We start from the raw sequence: 17818 nt of genomic DNA on the forward strand, positions 1-17818 counted from the left end.
AATATGGGCTCTTGTAGGAAAATGAGGTTTTTCGTAAATGTAAATTCGGGGGATAATTTTTTCGGTCTGAAAATATCAAAAGGCCCTAACAGGTCAAATTCCGCTTCGAATGAGTCCTCATTCACCCGGATCCGTTGCCAACTGTGGCCTGTAGGCGTGGCTGATAAAAAAAGAGAAATGAACTTTAAGTGGCTATATTTGTTTTTTGGATATAAGGGAAGGAGTGATCGGATTGAGCTGAAATTTTGAGGATAATCTCCCGGGCCCTAGGACTGCTCAGCCTCTAAATTTCAGCCCAATCGGACAACGTTAAAGGGAGGCTGTGGTCGGAGGGTTGAATCTTCCGGCCCACTTTTACCCATGAAGATAAAGTCGGAGGGGGTTGAAATTTTTCACGTTTCTTAGTTGGAGCTTGGGCTACAAAATGCGATCACCGCTGTCTCTCTGCGACCGCTAGGATCGGAAATCGCTTAACATTGTGGTGGGTCGCCTCTTTATAGAGGCACAATTGTGCCTCCTTGATTTTGAATACTTTAAACTACGAATATAAGGGGAAATCTAAAGAATCCTACGAACTCCCATATAAACGGTAAAATTTTCGAGTTAGTATAAAAGGCACCCTTCTTAAGAGGTTCTAAGTAAATAATATAAGAATCCCCCAAGCTTCTTTGTATGCTGTCTGTTACTTTTAATTCTTTCTGAATGACATTCCTTAAGCCTCTTTCGCATTAACACGTCGAACCAACGTGTTGAGTCTATGCTTTGATCGAGTTGCGCTTGCCTCTCCTAAACTCTCGCATTTATGCTAGAATTAGTCATATTAGATACGTCACACATATTTTTTTTTATTCTATTAAATTTTCATTAACTTAAATAAACTTTAGTTCCTTAAACAATACAGTTTTCATTTGAATTTTTTATGATAAGTTTCCAGATTATTTTTTGATTCCATTCTTCTGCTAGTTCTGCAAACACAGTATCTAACTCTAAGTAGTCGATGGACGAGATTCAAGCACACACTTGATCTTACAATCCAGGTCACTTTCGCACTAAGTTTGCCAGTCTTTCGTCGAAAACTTTCTTCATAAATCATCGAATTAGCACAATCTTGATTTTGAGCGGTAAGGTAACAAAAAAATAGATCTACTCAATGTAGATCTTGTTCTTGTATCAACTTAATAGCTCTTCTGTCAACTGAATGTATCAACTGAATAATTCTTGTGTCAACTGAATAGTTCTTGTATCAATTCAATGGTACCAGTTGCAAAATTATAAATTAATGGAATGCCAATAGCTTTATTGATCTTAGTAGAATTGAATATATTGCCTCTGCTTATAGACTTAGCGTAAAGTAGTCAAATATAGCAATCTGAGATTTTATCTACAAAGGGCTCTGCTGCTAATAGATTGTTTTTTTCCACCCTTTGTTTGTAAAACAAAATTTTTGTATCTACAAAAATCTCACGAATAAACTAGAATCTTGCCAAAATGCCCCTAAACTAGAATTTTACAAAAATCAAATATTTAAAGCAGAAATATTTACTGATTTTCTTAGTTTTTATTATTTCATACATATTCCTCATCGATAATCGTCAAAAAATGCCAAATAATTCCAGTTTGAAAAAAAACTAAGAATCTCATCGAGATTGTATATACAGTCTAGGGTCGTGCACAGACGTTTTTGGGGGTGATTGGAACACAATAGGGCCGTTTTTCACTCATCAATGTGGTTAGATCTTACATCTTTTGTCAGAAAACGCTTAAAAGTGAAATCTTTGAACTAAGATCTTACATCTTTTGTCGTTTTTATGCAAACTTCTTTCATCATTCTGCTCTGATCAGCGGTCTGAGAACAATAGGCCCGTTCTTTTGCACTAAGATCTTACATCTAAGATCTCACATCTTTCTGCAAAAATTTCCGTTCTTTTAACTCATCTTTGTTCTATGATCTTACAGCTCACTGATGTTAGCAAAAGTGTGAAAGACGGCATCTTTCTGCCATATAGAACAATGGTGAGAGAACTTTGATGATATACTCATCATTGTTCTTTGACCTCTGATCAGAGTAGAATGATGAAAGACGGTTGCAAAAGAACGCCTTAAGACATAAGATCTTAGCACGAAGATAAGTAAAAGAACGGCCCTATTGATGAGTATATCATCAAAGTTCTCTCGTCATTGTTCTATATGGCAGAACCGTGGCGTTCTTCATACTTTTTGCTAGCGTCATTGAGCTGTAAGATCTTAGAACAAAGATGAGTTAAAAATGATAATCTTTGCAGAAAGATGCAAGATATTAGATGTAAGATCTTAGTTCTAAAAAAACGGCCCTAATTACAACGGTAGCTGTTATTATATTTGGAAAGTGTTTAACGGCAAGAGAATGGTGTATATCTTTCAGCTAGTCCAAGCTATCCTATTGATTCAACATATAGCAAATTTACTGGATTTTTAAAAAATATAAATCTTTTTCTCTAAAATGTGGACCTTGAATTAGGCTTTGTGTATTTGGTATTGTTAGTTATACCAACCACACTCAAGTTCTTGATCTGGTTAACCTGTTTCTCTTTCTGCATTCGGCGATTATTAGCTTAGTCTCAGTGAGATAAACTGCTATACAGGTATATTTTAATTAAATATTTAATATATAGACTTGGTTAGGTTAGTTATAGGGTTAGGTATAATTCTCTGTTTTAGTTACCATAATTGTGCTTCTAAAGTATTATATTTTCATCATATTTTGGTATATTTGAATATGATAAACATAATTTCACTTCTTGAGTGCGGTTGGGATAACTAACACGTACCGTGGATTTTGTTGAACTTGGCGACAAGACTGAAACTAATTCCCAACCTAGAAATAAATCATACTGAACGCGCCATGCCCTCCCCCCGTAATATGGTGAGGAATGTGCCCTGAGATTATGCTATTGCAAGTAATTGATATTTCTTACCTTTTGTGTCGTGTTGTGATTTCTTTCCCGGCAATAAACTGAACAGCAAAGGCCACTTCATATTCTCTCTGTCCATTCCTATTACTCAAATGCTTCAATATACCTTGATTTGGAAGCTCCATTACCCTCTCCTTATCCACACCTAAATAAAATGTGTTGTTATTTGTGAATCTGAATCACTTTGTCGCTTGCTACAAAATTGTTCCAATACCCGCCAAGCCCCTATTTGTTCTTTTGGCTGCAGCTGGCCAGACAATTTAGACGAAAGATTGTACGACCAACCCTTCCGTAAAACCTTTTATGGTAACAATAAGCAACTTTCATAACTTACAGCCCTTGTCATGGGGTCTCTGGGGGGTTTTGTCCACCCAGAAGGCTACGTTATTAGACTTTTGGAATAATTTTGAACAAAAGGGTTATCTCAATATTTTGTTCCGATGGATTTGGGTCTCTTTACCCAAAATCCATTGGAACAAAATATTGGGGGGAGAGAGGTTAGACTTCAGAAGACTAGAAGTTTCGATTGGCAATTGAATGCCCCTCCGAAATGTATACAACCAGCCATTAAAACTAAACTAAACTTCAACTCTAACTAAAACTCTAAGCTAAAACTCCTAAATAAAACTAAACTAGAACTATAACTAAAATTCTAAGCTAAGACTCTAAGCTAAATTTCTAAACTCTTAACCATAACTAAACTAGACTTCAACTCTAATTAAAACTCTAAGCTAAGACTCTAGGCTAAAACTCTAAGCTAAAACTTTTAACTAAAACTATGATAAACAAAAACTCTAACTAAAACTCTAAGCTAAAACTCTAAACTCTTAACTATAACTAAACGAAACTTCAACTCTAGCTAAAATTCTAAGCGAAGACTCTAAGCTACTCTTCACTAAAACTAAACTAGAACTCTAACTAAAACTCTAAGCTAAGACTCCAAGCTAAAACTCTTAACAATAACTAAAATAAACTTCAACTCTAACTAAAAATCTAAGCTAAGACTCTAAGCTAAAACTCTAAACTCTTAACAATAACTAAACTAAACTTCAACTCTAACTAAAGCTCTAAGCTAAGACTATAGGCTAAGACTCTAAGCTAAAACTCTTAACTAAAACTAAACTAAAACTCTAACTAAAACTCTAATCTAAGACTCTAAGCTAAAACTCTAAACTCTTAACTACAACTAAACTAAACTTCAACTCTAACTAAAACTCTAAGCTAAGACTCTAGGCTAAAACTCTAAGTTAAAACATTTAACTAAAACAATACTAAACTAGAACTCTGACTAAAACTCTAAGCTAAGACTCTAAGCTAAAACTCTAAACTATAACTAAACTAAACTTCAACTGTAACTAAAACTCTAAGCTAAGACTCTGGGCTAAAACTCTAAGCTAAAACTCTTATCTAAAAATAAACTAAACTAGAACTCTAACTAAAACTCTAAACTCTTAACTATAACTAAACTTCAACTCTAACTAAAACTCTATGCTAAGACTCTAGGCTAAAACTAAAACTCTTAACTAAAACTAAACTAAACTAGAACTCTAGCTAAAACTCTAAGATAAGACTAAACTCTTAACTATAACTAAACTAAACTTCAACTCTAACTAAAACTCTATGCTAAGACTCTAGGCTAAAACTCTTAACTAAAATTAAACTAGAACTCTAACTAAAACTCTAAGCTAAGACTCTAAGCTAAGACTAAACTAAAACTCTAAACTCTTAACTATAACTGAACTAAACTTCAACTCTAACTAAAACTCTAAGCTAAGGCTCTAGGCTAGAACTCAAAGCTGAAACTCTGACCTAAAACTAAACTAAACTTGAACTCTAAATAAAACTCTAAACTATAACTAAACTTAAACTCTAACTAAAACTCTGAGCTAAGACTCTGAGCTAAAACTCTAAGCTCTTAACAATAATTAAACTAAACTTCAACTATAACTAAAACTATAAGCTAAGAGACTAGCCTGAAACCCTAAGCTAAAACTATTAAGTAAAACTAAAGTAAACTAAGCATCTAGCAAAAACTCTAGTATAAGACTATAGGCTAGAACTATTAACTCTTAACTAAAACTAAACTTCAACTGTAACTAAAACTCTAAGCGAAGACTATAGTCTAAAACTCTAATGTAAAACTCTTAATTAAAACTAAACAAAACTAAAACTCTAACTAAAACTCTAAGATATGACTAGGGTAAAACTTTAAACTCTTAACTAAAACTAAACTAAACGTCACCTCTAACTAAAACTCTAAGCTAAGACTCTAGGCTAAAACTCTAAGCTAAAACTCTTAACTAAAAATAAAATAAACTAGAACTCTTAACTAAAACTAAACCAAACTAGAACTCTAACTAAAACTCTAAGCTAAAACTCTAAACTTATAACTAAACTAAACTTCAACTCTAACTAAAACTCTAAGCTAAGACTCTAAGCTAAAACTCTAAACTATTAACTATAACTAAACTAAAATTCAACTCTAAATAAAACTCTAAGCTAAGAATCTAGGCTAAAACTCTAAGCTAAAACTCTTAACTAAAAATAAACTAAACTAGAACTCTAACTAAAACTTTAAACTCTTAACTATAACTAAACTTATACTCTAACTAAAACTCTATGCTAAGACTAGGCTAAAACTAAAACTCTTAACTAAAACTAAACTAGAACTCTAGCTAAAACTCTAAGATAAGACTAAACTCTTAACTATAACTAAACTAAACTTCAACTCTAACTAAAACTCTATGCTAAGACTCTAGGCTAAAACTCTTAACTAAAATTAAACTAGAACTCTAACTAAAACTCTAAGCTAAGACTAAACTAAAACTCTAAACTCTTAACTATAACTGAACTAAACTTCAACTCTAACTAAAACTCTAAGCTAAGACTCTAGGCTAAAACTCAAAGCTGAAACTCTGACCTAAAACTAAACTAAACTTGAACTCTAACTAAAAATCTAAACTGTAACTAAACTTAAACTCTAACTAAAACACTAAGCTAAGACTCTAGGCTAAAACTCTAAGCTAAAACTCTTAACTAAAACAAAAGTAAACTAGAACTGTAACTAAAACTCTAAGCTAAGACTCTAAGCTAAAACTCTAAACTCTTGACTATAACTAAACTAAACTTCAACTCTAAGCTAAGACTCTAGGCTAAAACTCTAAGCTAAAAGTCTTAACTAAAACTAAACAAGAACTCTAACTAAAACACTAAGCTAAGACTCTAAGCTAAAACTCTAAACTCTTAACTATAACTAAACTAAACTTCAACTCTAACTAAACTCTAAGCTAATACTCTAGGCTAATACTGTAAGCTAAAATTCTTAACTAAAACTAAAATAAACTTGAACTGTAACTAAAACTCTAAGCTAAGACTCTAAGCTAAAACTCTAAACTCTTAACTATAACTAAACTAAATTTTAACTCTAACTAAAATCTAAGCTAAGACTCTAGGCTAAAACTCTAAGCTAAAACTATTATCCAAAACTAAACTAAACTGAAACTCAAAATAAAACTCTAAGCTAACACTCTAAGCTAAAACTCTAATCTCTTAAATATAACTAAACTAAACGTTAACTCTAACTAAAACTCTAAGCTAAGACGTTAGGCTAAAACTCTAAGCTAAAACTCTTAACTAAAACTAAAATAAACTAGAACTCTTAACTAAAACTAAACCAAACTAGAACTCTAACTAAAACTCTAAGCTAAAACTCTAAACTTATAAATATAACTAAACTTCAACTCTAACTAAAACTCTAAGCTAAGACTCTAGGCTAAAACTCTTAACTAAAACTAAAATAAACTAGAAATCTAGGCTAAGCCTCTAAGCTAAAACTCTAAACTATAACTAAACTTAACATCAACTCTAACTACAACTCTAAGCTAAAACTCTTACCTAAAACTATAATAAACTAGAACTCTAACTAAAACTCTATACTATAACTAAACTAAACTTAAACTCTAACTAAAACTCTAAGCTAAGACTCTAGGCGAAAACTCAACTAAAACTAAACTAGAACTCTAACTAAAACACCAAGCTAAGACTCTAAGCTAAAGCTGTAAACTCTCAACTATAACTAAACTAAACTTCAACTTTAAGCTAAGACTAGGCTAAAACTCTAGGTTAAAACTCTTAAATAAAAATAAACTAAAAAAGAACTCTAACTAAAACTCTAAGCTAAGACTTTAAGCTAAAACTCTTAACTATAACTTAACTAAACTTCAACTCTAACTAAACTCTAACCTAATACTCTAGACTAAAACTCTAAGCTAAAACTCTTAACTAAAACTAAACTAAACTAGAACTCTAATTAAAACTCTAAGCTAAGACTTTAAGCTAGAACTCTAAACCCTTAACTTTAACTAAACTAAACTTCAAATCTAACTAAAACTCTAAGCTAAGTTTCTAGGCTAAAACTCTAAGCTAAAACTCTTAACTAAACTGAACTAGAACTCTAACTAAAACTCTAAGCTAAGACTCTAAGCTAAAATTCTAAACTTTTAACCATAACTAAACTAAACTTCAACTCTAACTAAAACTCTAAGCCAAGACTCTAGGCTAAAACTCTAAGCTAAAACTCTTAACTAAAACTAATCTAAACTAGAACTCTAACTAAAACTCTAAGCTAAGACTCTAAGCTAAAACTCTAAGCTAAGACTCTAAGCTAAAACTCTAAACTCTTAACTATAACTAAACTAAACTTCAACTCTAAGCTAAGATTCTAGGTTAAAACTTATAACTAACACTAAACTAAAGTAGAACTCTAACTAAAACTCTAAGCTAAAACTATAAACTAAACTAAACTTCCACTCTAACTAAAACTCTTAGTTAAGACTCTTAGCTAAAACGATAAACTCTTAACAATAACTAAACTAAACTTCAACTCTGACTAAATATCTAAGCTAAGACTCTAGGCTAAAACTTTAAGTTAAAACTCTTAACTAAAACTAAACTAAACTAGAACTCTAACTAAAACTCTATGCTAAAACTCTTAACTATAACTAAACTAAATTTCAACTCTAAGTTAAGCTCTAATCTAAGACTCTGGGCTAAAATTTTAAACTAAAACTCTTAACTAAAACTAAACTACACTAGAACTCTGACTAAAACTCTCAGCTAAGACTCTAAGCTAATACTCTAAACTCTTAACTATAACTAAACTAAACTTCAACTCTAACTGAAACTCTAAGCTAAGACTCTAAGCTAAAACTCTTAACTAACACTAAACTAAACTAAAACTCTAAGCTAAGACTCTAACCTAAATCTCTAAACTCTTAACTATAACTAAAATAAACTTTAACTCTAACTAAAACTTTAAGCTAAGACTCTAGGTTAAAACTCTTAACTAAAACTCTAAACTTATAACTAAACTAAACTACAACTCTAACTAAAACTCTAAGATAAGACTCTTAGCTAAAACTCTAAACTCTTAAGTATAACTAAACTAAACTTTAACTCTAACTAAAGCTCTAAGCTAATACTATGGGATAAGACTCCAAGCTAAAATTCTTAACTAAAACTAAACTAAACTAAAAGTCTAACTAAAACTCTAAGCTCTTAACTATAACTAAACTTCAACTCTAACTAAAACTCTATGCTAAGACTCTAGGCTAAAACTAAAACTCTTAACTAAAACTAAACTAAACTAGAACTCTAGCTAAAACTCTAAGATAAGACTAAACTCTTAACTATAACTAAACTAAACTTCAACTCTAACTAAAACTCTATGCTAAGACTCTAGGCTAAAACTCAAAGCAGAAACTGACCTAAAACTAAACTAAACTTGAACTTTAACTAAAACTCAAAACTATAACTAAACTTAAACTCTAACTAAAACTCTAAGCTAAGACTCTAGGCTAAAACTCAAAGCTGAAACTGACCTAAAACTAAACTAAACTTGAACTCTAACTAAAACTCAAAACTATAACTAAACTTAAACTCTAACTAAAACTCTAAGCTAAGACTCTAGGCTAAAACTCAAAGCTGAAACTGACCTAAAACTAAACTAAACTTGAACTTTAACTAAAACTCAAAACTATAACTAAACTTAAACTCTAACTAAAACTCTAAGCAAAGAATCTAGGTTAAAACTCTAAGCTAAACGTCTTCACTAAAATAAAACGAAACTAGAACTCTAACTAAAACACCAAGCTAAGACTCTAAGCCAAAGCTGTAAACTCTCAACTATAACTAATCTAAACTTCAACTTTAAGCTAAGACTCTAGGCTAAAACTCTAAGTTAAAAGTCTTAACTAAAACTAAATAAGAACTCTAACTAAAACACTAAGCTAAGACTCTAAGCTAAAACTCTAAACTCTTAACTATAACTAAACTAAACTTCAACTTTAACTAAACTCTAAGCTAATACTCTAGGCTAAAACTATAAGCTAAAATTCTTAACTAAAACTAAAATAAACTTGAACTCTAACTAAAACTCTAAGCTAAGACTCTAAGCTAAAACTCTTAACTATAACTAAACTAAACGTCAAATCTAACTAAAACTCTAAGCTAAGACTCTAGGCTAAAACTCTAAGCTAAAACTCTTAACTAAAACTAAACTAGAACTCTAACTAAAACACTAAGGAAAGACTCTAGGCTAAAACTATAATCTCTTAACTATAACAAAACTAAATTTTAAATCTATCTAAAACTCTTAATCTAAGAATCTAGGCTAAAACTCTAAGCTAAAACTCTTAACTAAAACTAAAATAAACTAGAACTTTTAACTAAAACTAAACCAAACTAGAACTCTAACTAAAACTCTAAGCTAAAACTCTAAACTTATAACTATAACTAAACTTCAACTCTAACTAAAACTCTAAGCAAAGACTCTAGGCTAAAACTCTAAGCTAAAACTCTTAAGTAAAACTAAAATAAACTGGAAATCTAGGCTAAGCCTCTAAGCTAAAACTTTAAACTATAACTAAACTAAACATCAACTCTAACTACAACTCTAAGCTAAAACTCTAAACTAAAACTCTTACCTAAAACTATAATAAACTAGAACTCTAACTAAAACTCTATACTATAACTAAACTAAACTTAAACTCTAACTAAAACTCTAAGCTAAGACTCTAGGCTAAAACTCAACTAAAACTAAACTAGAACTCTAACTAAAACAACAAGATAAGACTCTAAGCTAAAGCTCTAAACTCTTAACTATAACTAAACTAAACTTAAACTCTAAGCTAAGACTCTAGTCTAAAACTCTAAGCTAAAACTCTTAACTAAAACTAAACTAGAACTCTAACTAAAACACTAAGCTAAGACTCTAAGCTAAAACTCTTAACTATAACTAAACTAAACTTTAACTCTAACTAAACTCTAACCTAATACTCTAGACTAAAACTCTAAGCTAAAACTCTTAACTAAAACTAAACTAAACTAGAACTCTAACTAAAACTGTAAGCTAAGACTCTAAGCTAGAAGTCCAAACTCTTAACTATAACTAAACTAAACTTCAAATCTAACTAAAACTCTAAGCTAAGTTTCTAGGCTAAAACTCTAAGCTAAAACACTTAACTAAAACTAAACTAAACTAGAACTCTAACTAAAAGTCTAAGAATTGACTCTAAGCTAAAATTCTAAGCCTTTAACCATAAGTAAAGTAAACGTCAACTCCAACTAAAACTCTAGGCTAAGACTCTAGGCTAAAACTCTAAGCTAAAACTCTTAACTAAAACTAATCTATACTAGAACTGTAACTAAAACTCTAAGCTATGACTCTAAGCTAAAATTCTAAGCTAAGACTCTAAGCTAAAACTCTAAACTCTTAACTATAACTAAACTAAACTTCAACTCTAAGCTAAGACTCTAAGCTAAAACTTATAACTAAAACTAAACTAGAACTCTAAGCTAAAACTCTAAACTCTAAACTAAACTAAACTTCCACTCTAACTAAAACTCTTAGTTAAGACTCTTTAAAATTCTAAACTATTAACTGAATCTAAACTAAACATCAACTCTAAATAATAATCCTAAGCTAAGACTCTAGGCTAATATTCTAAGTTAAAACTCTTAACTAAAACTAAACTAAACTAGAACTCTAACTAAAACTCTAAGCTAAAACTTTAATCTCTTAACTATAACTTAACTATAACTGAACTGAACGTCAACTCTAAGTAGAACTCTAAGCTAAGACTCTAGGCTAAAACTCTAAGCTAAAACACTTAACTAAAACAAAATTAAACTAAGACTCTGACTGAAACTCTCAGCTAAGACTCTAAGCTAATACTCTAAACTCTTAACTATAACTAAACTAAACTTCAACTCTAACTGAAACTCTAAGCTAAAACTCTTAACTAACACTAAACTAAACTAAAACTCTAACTAAAACTAAGCTAAGACTCTAACCTAAATCTCTAAACTCTTAACTGTAACTAAAATAAACTTTAACTCTAACTAAAACTTTAAGCTAAGACTCTAGGTTAAAACTCTTAACTAAAACTCTTAACTAAAACTAAACTAGGACTCTAACTAAAACTCTAAGTTAAGATTCTAAGCTAAAACTGTAAACTCTTAACTATAACTAAATTAAACTTCAACTCTAACTAAAACTAAGCTAAAACTCTTAACTATAACGAAACTAAACTTCAACTCTAGCTTAGGCTCTAGGCTAAAACTCTAAGACAATGGGTTAAAGAAAAAACCGGAAAAAAGTTGGATAATTTCTAAGTCTAAAAGAAATTCAGTCCGAAAAAAGCTTAAAAAATTCAAAAAAATGGGGGGGGGGATGGGGGCCAAAAAAGTTGGGGCCCCTTGGGGGTTGCGGTAGGGGACCTTACAACACTGTTCAAATGAAACTTGTGTATTATAAGGACCACAGACTTTCACCCCAAATCATCTTCTAAAATGTCTCCAGCTTTTTCGCCCAAATAAAAAACAATATGTATCTCTTAATAGGAGTTAGCATTCCCTCTGATGGTTTACCATTTTCATTTCTACTTTCAAATTTATCTTGTCTCATGGAGAATTTGTCTCAATCAGTTATCTTGTCTCTTCTGTATTTTCAACTCTCTAATAAGAATATTCCATTGTTGAAATTTCTTATCTAATGATGTCACATTGTTATCACAGTATTCCATCTGGTAAATTATGATGTAAGAGAAATCCATTGACCTAGAGAGAGACACGTGATCTTGTCCCGTTAGACTCAATCAATACACTTAGAAACATCCCCTGATTAACCTTGAAAATGTGTCATTGACCCGTTAGAGGAGATAAATTCTTTTGTTAACCGAATTATTTAGGGTCAGTATTCATCCCTTCCCCTAGGTGAAGCCATATGCATTCCCCTCTGTATCTTAACCATCAAACAGAACGAAACCAGGAAAAACATCAAAGTGAGAAAAACCATGTTTTTTCATCCACAGTGAGAAAAACCATAAAAACATGCATAAATTATGTTCATCTACAGTGAGAAAAACCATAAAAACATGCATAAATTATGTACTGTCAGTATTCATCTCTTTCCCTAAGTGAACCCATATACATTCCCCTCTGTATCTTAACCATCAAACAGAACAAATCCATGAAAAAACATCCTCAGTGAGAAAAACCATAAAAACATGCATGAATTATAGATGGCAGCAGCTGTGTTCATTCAGTAGTCGATAGGGGCTCCCTACTGTCAAACCTCTAAATTAAGGGCCTAAAAATCTTTTTGTACAAACAATTTGTTTAGAATGAAGTGTTTCTTATTGCAGATATAAAGATTTTTAGCTGTCCTCAGACACATAAATTAAGGGCCTATAAATCTTTTTGTGCTTACAATTTGTTTAGAATTAAGTGTTTATTATGGCCTTCATAAAGATTTTTTATTATTAGCCATTGCGAGATAGTCCAACCCCTAAATTAAGGGCTTAAATCTTCTTACACCAGCAATTTGTTTAGAATAAAGTGTTTTTAATGGTAGATATAAAGATTTTTAGTAGTTATTAACCATTATGATATAGTCAATCCCCTAAATTAAGGGCCTAAAAATTTTGTTTTGTACAAACAATTTGTTTAGAATAAAGTGTTTCTTATGGCAGATATGAAGATTTTTAACAGTCTTCAGACACCTGAATTAAGGGCATATAAATCTTTTTGTACCTACAATCTGTTTAGAATAAAATGTTTTTATGGTAGATACAAAGATTTTTTATTATTAGCCATTACGAGAGAGCCAGACCCATAAATTAAGGGCTTGTGAATTATTATTTACCTACAAATTGTTTAAAATGAAGTGTTTTTATGGCAGATATAAAGATTTTTAGCAGTTCATAGCCATTACGAGATAGTCAGACCCCTAAATTAAGGGCCTATAAATCTTTTTGCACCTACAATTTGTTTAGAATGAAGTATTTTTATGGCAGATATAAAGATTTTTAGCAGTCCATAGTCATTACGGGATAGTCAGACCGCTAAATTAAGGGCATATAAATGTTACTGTACAATAAAATTTTTATTGTTATAAAATTATAAAATTATAACAAGTTATAAAATTTGTTTAGAATAATGTGTTTTTTATGGTAGATATAAAAATTTTTAATAGTTATTAGCCATTACGATATTGTCAGACACCTAAATTAAGGGCCTATAAATCTTTTTGTAACTACAGTTTGTTTAGAATTAAGTGTTTATTGTGGCAGGCATAAAGATTTTTTGTTATTAGCCATTTCGAGATAGTCAAACCCCTAAATTAAGGGCATATGTGGCAAAGCTTTCTAATTTAGTTAATTATTAATTGAGTAAAAATATATTAAAACGCAAAAACAAAGTTTCAAAATACCACTTTTTAAGATAAAGATACAAATCGTGGAATGTGTGGGCTTGGAGGGAACTTGCGCAATAATCAATTTGCTGGCTAAATGCGTCAATGTACCGGAAGGACGTGGTTAGTTTTTCATATATATACCCCGATTTTTGAGACTGGAGAGAGACCTTTTGACTTACCGGGTGAACTTCTCCCCGTTTAGTTTCTAATTAGAAATACCTTGGGATTTTGTCGGATCCTTGTAAGTGTCTGTATCTTATTATATATTATTGTAGTTTCTGAGACTTGTGGTCTACTTGGGACAGCCAGTCCCAATAGAAAGAATATATCCGATTATATGATATGTTAAATGAATAAAAGTATTGTATTTTAGACAGCCTCTCTACAATCTACTCTTAGCCTCTCGAACATACCCTGTCGGAACGCCTCATTAGTTTGGTCATAGCTTATGTGACGCTACGAAAGTTTAGGTACCTTAGGGCCAGAGTTTATCTCCCCTATAAAGGGAGAATAAAGACATCTACGACTAAAACACCCCAATACCATAAATAACACTTCAAAACAACTGGTGGTCGCTGGGAAAACTGGGTCGAGAAGGCTATATAAAAATAGTAGATTAAAAAAAAATGGCATTACCAGAGGAAAAAATGACTTCCCTATCAACAGTACTTGAAATTGCAAAAATTATACCAGAATACGCGGGAAATTCAGATGTAGATGAGTTTATCGAAAAATTAAAAATTTTTGACGAACTAACTGAGTCGTTTGAGGATAAGGTCAAAGAGCAATGCGTTGCAGCCAGATTAAAGGGAAGCGCCCTTAAACATTTTGAGGCAATTAAGGAAAAAGAGCCCAAGGACATCAGTACTCTAATTGAATCTTTTAAAACAAAATTCATAGAGACAAGCATCTCCGAGAGGCTAAGAACAGAGGTAGTCACATTCGATACCTCAACTAGTATCAGGGAATATGCAGACAAAATTTGTAGATCCGTGTGTTTACAATTAGAGAAAGGATGAAATGACGAGACAGTACAAAAAGTACAACTACATACTTTCACCCAAGGGTTACTGAAAAATTTATTAAGACTAATATTATCGCGGAAACCTGAAAATTTAGAGCAGGCTATAATACTAGTCAAAACAGAGGTAAAAATTGACGAAGCCATGAAAAAGTTTGACCAGATGTCGATAAATAACACGGGAGCCCAAGAAAGTATAAAATATGAAAGGGGACAAAAAAGGGTAAGCTTTGAGGAGCCGAATCGTGAACCAAAAAGGCGCGACGGAGGCCGAGGGTCGCCATATAGGGAGATAGCTGACAGATTCCACGACCTTGAGAAATTAGCAGCTAATAACTATAGAAAATATGGGCATCTTCCCCCACCAAAGACAAATAGTTGGGGAACCAACAAGGACCGATCAAAAATATTTAGGAATAACCAGCAAACCAAGAAACAATTTAAGAGAACGTTTAATTGCTATTATTGTAGCAAACCAAACCTCTATGCAGCAGATTGCTGGCATAGAATACGCAAAGAAGGCCAGACGCACAAGACAAGACATCAGTTCAAAACGCAAGGGGAGAGAAATTTAGGAAGACAGGGAACAAATAATACTTGGCAAACACCTAATAATATTCCTGAATTCAGGCCTAGGGGGCAGACGGTTAACAATACCCAGGGTCAAAGTAGCAGTGCTGAAGAAAACTGGGATAGTCCCAGAAATTTTTGGCCAAACAGTGGGCATTTAATCGGAGAAACCAGCCTGTAAGGGTCGACAGAGCTGTTTCCTTACAAAGACCCCTATACAGTTTAGAATGTTGTGATACAAATGCAAATAATAATAATCTACCGATTCTGCGTTGTTTTAAAATTGAGTGTTTTCAAAATTTACCATGTTTACTAGATACAGGTGCATCTAAATCATTAATTCGAGAGGAAGTCTTTAATAGGTTTCCCCCTAGTGTCAAAAATCGAGTAAGCAGATGCCAAAATACCCTAACATCAGTGACAGGGCACAAGCTGACAATTTTGGGAGAATGTCCACTATCATTTAGCGCAGGGGATAAAGAAATAACAGTAACAGTAATAATATGCAAGCAGCTACCATTTCCTTGTATTCTAGGCGTAGATGTCATCAGAAAATATGGGATTGTATGGGAACCCATATCCAATACAATCACAATAAACCAGGCAAATGAAAATAATAGGCACATTTGCGTAACAACAAATAACGAAACTGAAGATTCGAATTGCAACCTAAAAATAAGCGGAAAAATCACAATAGAAGGGGGAACGACAGCTCAAGTTCCAGCTACATTAAATTAAAAAGAAGGAAAGGTTAAAACAATGGATGCCGTGATAGAAGGACACACCATAAAAGAATATCCAATGATTTTCGTGGAAAATCAGGTTATAAAAATTGAAAATGGTATAACATACTTAAAACTATCAAATCTAAGTAGTAATAAAATAAAAATGAACCAGGTAGAACTTGGATCAGTAAAAAAGATTTCAAATTCAGAAATAAAATCTATAAACATTCCAGAATTAAGCGTAAACTTCACTAGCCACGAACATTTATCCTCATTAAAACCGCAACCACAAGAAGAGTATGGAATGGCGAAAACAGATTTTTTGCAACAATCTGATTTAGAACATTTACGGGAAAATGTAAAAACTCGGATGTAAAATCTTGTTTTAGATTACAAACGAACGTTTGTAAGACAAAAAATTAGTTACCGATTAGTTTACTTACCAACGCACAAGATACCCACAGAGGGTTCCTCACTAAAACAGGCAACACATAAAACATTTCGTTGTTCAAAACCATGGCTAGAAAGCCAAATAAAAGAAATGGAAGATCAGGGAATAATTAAAGAAAGCATTAGTGATTGGTGCTTTCCATTAGTAATAGTCAGAAAAAAAGATAACACCTGGAGACTATGTATAGACTATAGATCACTGAATGCCGTCACGATTAAAGACGTGATGAAATTACCAAGAATTGATACAATTTTAGATTCGTTAGGGGGTTCAAAATGTTACACTAGTTTTGATTTAATAGAAGGATATTGGCAAATCGCTTTAGATGCAGAAACTAAGCATAAGCCTACAGTAATCTTGGGTGACGACAGAACATTCAACTTTTAACGTATATCGTTTAGCTTTTCATTTAGTACAAATTGTTTTACTTACATAATGAATTTGGTGTTAAAAAAGATAACGAACCGGGAAGGAAAAAATAAGCCTTGGATTAATTAAATGATGTATTGCTGTTTAATCAAAACTTGGAAGACTCCTTGGCTGGACTTAGAGAAATACTAGAAAAGTTTGAAAAAGCAGGCTTAAAATAAAAACCAGAGAAGTTCAAGATAGTGGTACCAAAATCAGTTTTTCTTAGATACCTGATAAACCAAGGTACTATTTCACCAAATGCGGAAAAATTTACAGTCATAGAAAATTTACAGCATCCTAAAGATAAAAAAATCTGCAGATCAGTTTGTGGGTTGTTAAGCTATTTTAGACATTATATTAAAAATTATGCCACAAAAGCACAACGTTTGACGAACCTTTTGAAGAAATCAGGTGAATTCGAATGTCCAGCGGAAGCAAAACAAGCACTAAATGAAATAAAAAGGCAATTATTACTGGCACCAATACTAAACCTACCAGATTTGTCACAAGACTTCTGTTTGCAAACAGATGCTTCGGGGTACGGTATCGGGGCCATATTATTAAACATAAATTCTGAAGGAGTAGTATCGATAGTCCAATACGCGAGCAGGTCTCTGTTGGAGGCAGAAAAAAAATACTCGACAGTTGAAAGGGAGTGTTTAGCAGTTGTAGTATTTACAGAATATTTTCGACAATTTTTACTTGGGAAAAAAATTATTTTACGCTTAGACCAAAAATCATTAGTTTGGCTACTACGATGCAAAATACTTCAGCCCGGCTGACACGGTGGATACTACGTCTGCAAGCATATTCATATACCCCAATATGTTACCAGATATTTTACCAATATGGGCCGTACAAATATTTTACCAGACTATTTGTCACGAAATCCAGATAAGGAAGAAAATGTGATAGCAAACATCCAGAACGAAC

The 17818-nt window shown here is 32.1% G+C and overlaps 1 protein-coding gene and 1 long non-coding RNA gene across 8 annotated transcripts in view; one reads left to right on the forward strand and one right to left on the reverse strand.

The window, feature by feature from the left end:
• Positions 1-17818, forward strand: part of LOC148944159 (uncharacterized) — a 132834-nt gene that overhangs the window by 53906 nt on the left and 61110 nt on the right. The window lies entirely within an intron of this gene.
• The window catches only part of LOC148944160 (uncharacterized), a 38684-nt gene that overhangs the window by 3033 nt on the left and 17833 nt on the right, over positions 1-17818 (reverse strand). For both annotated transcript variants that reach the window (XM_089100323.1, XM_089100324.1), the window contains exon 2: positions 2955-3096. In XM_089100323.1, coding sequence (XP_088956449.1) covers positions 2955-3076 — 122 coding nt within the window. In that variant the 5' untranslated portion in view covers positions 3077-3096. The remainder of the gene's footprint in view (positions 1-2954; positions 3097-17818) is intronic.

This window comes from Artemia sp. Qi Xiang Cuo, chromosome 14, assembly GCF_049724085.1.
Source record: "Artemia sp. Qi Xiang Cuo chromosome 14, ASM4972408v1, whole genome shotgun sequence".
NCBI classification, from domain to species: domain Eukaryota; kingdom Metazoa; phylum Arthropoda; class Branchiopoda; order Anostraca; family Artemiidae; genus Artemia; species Artemia sp. Qi Xiang Cuo.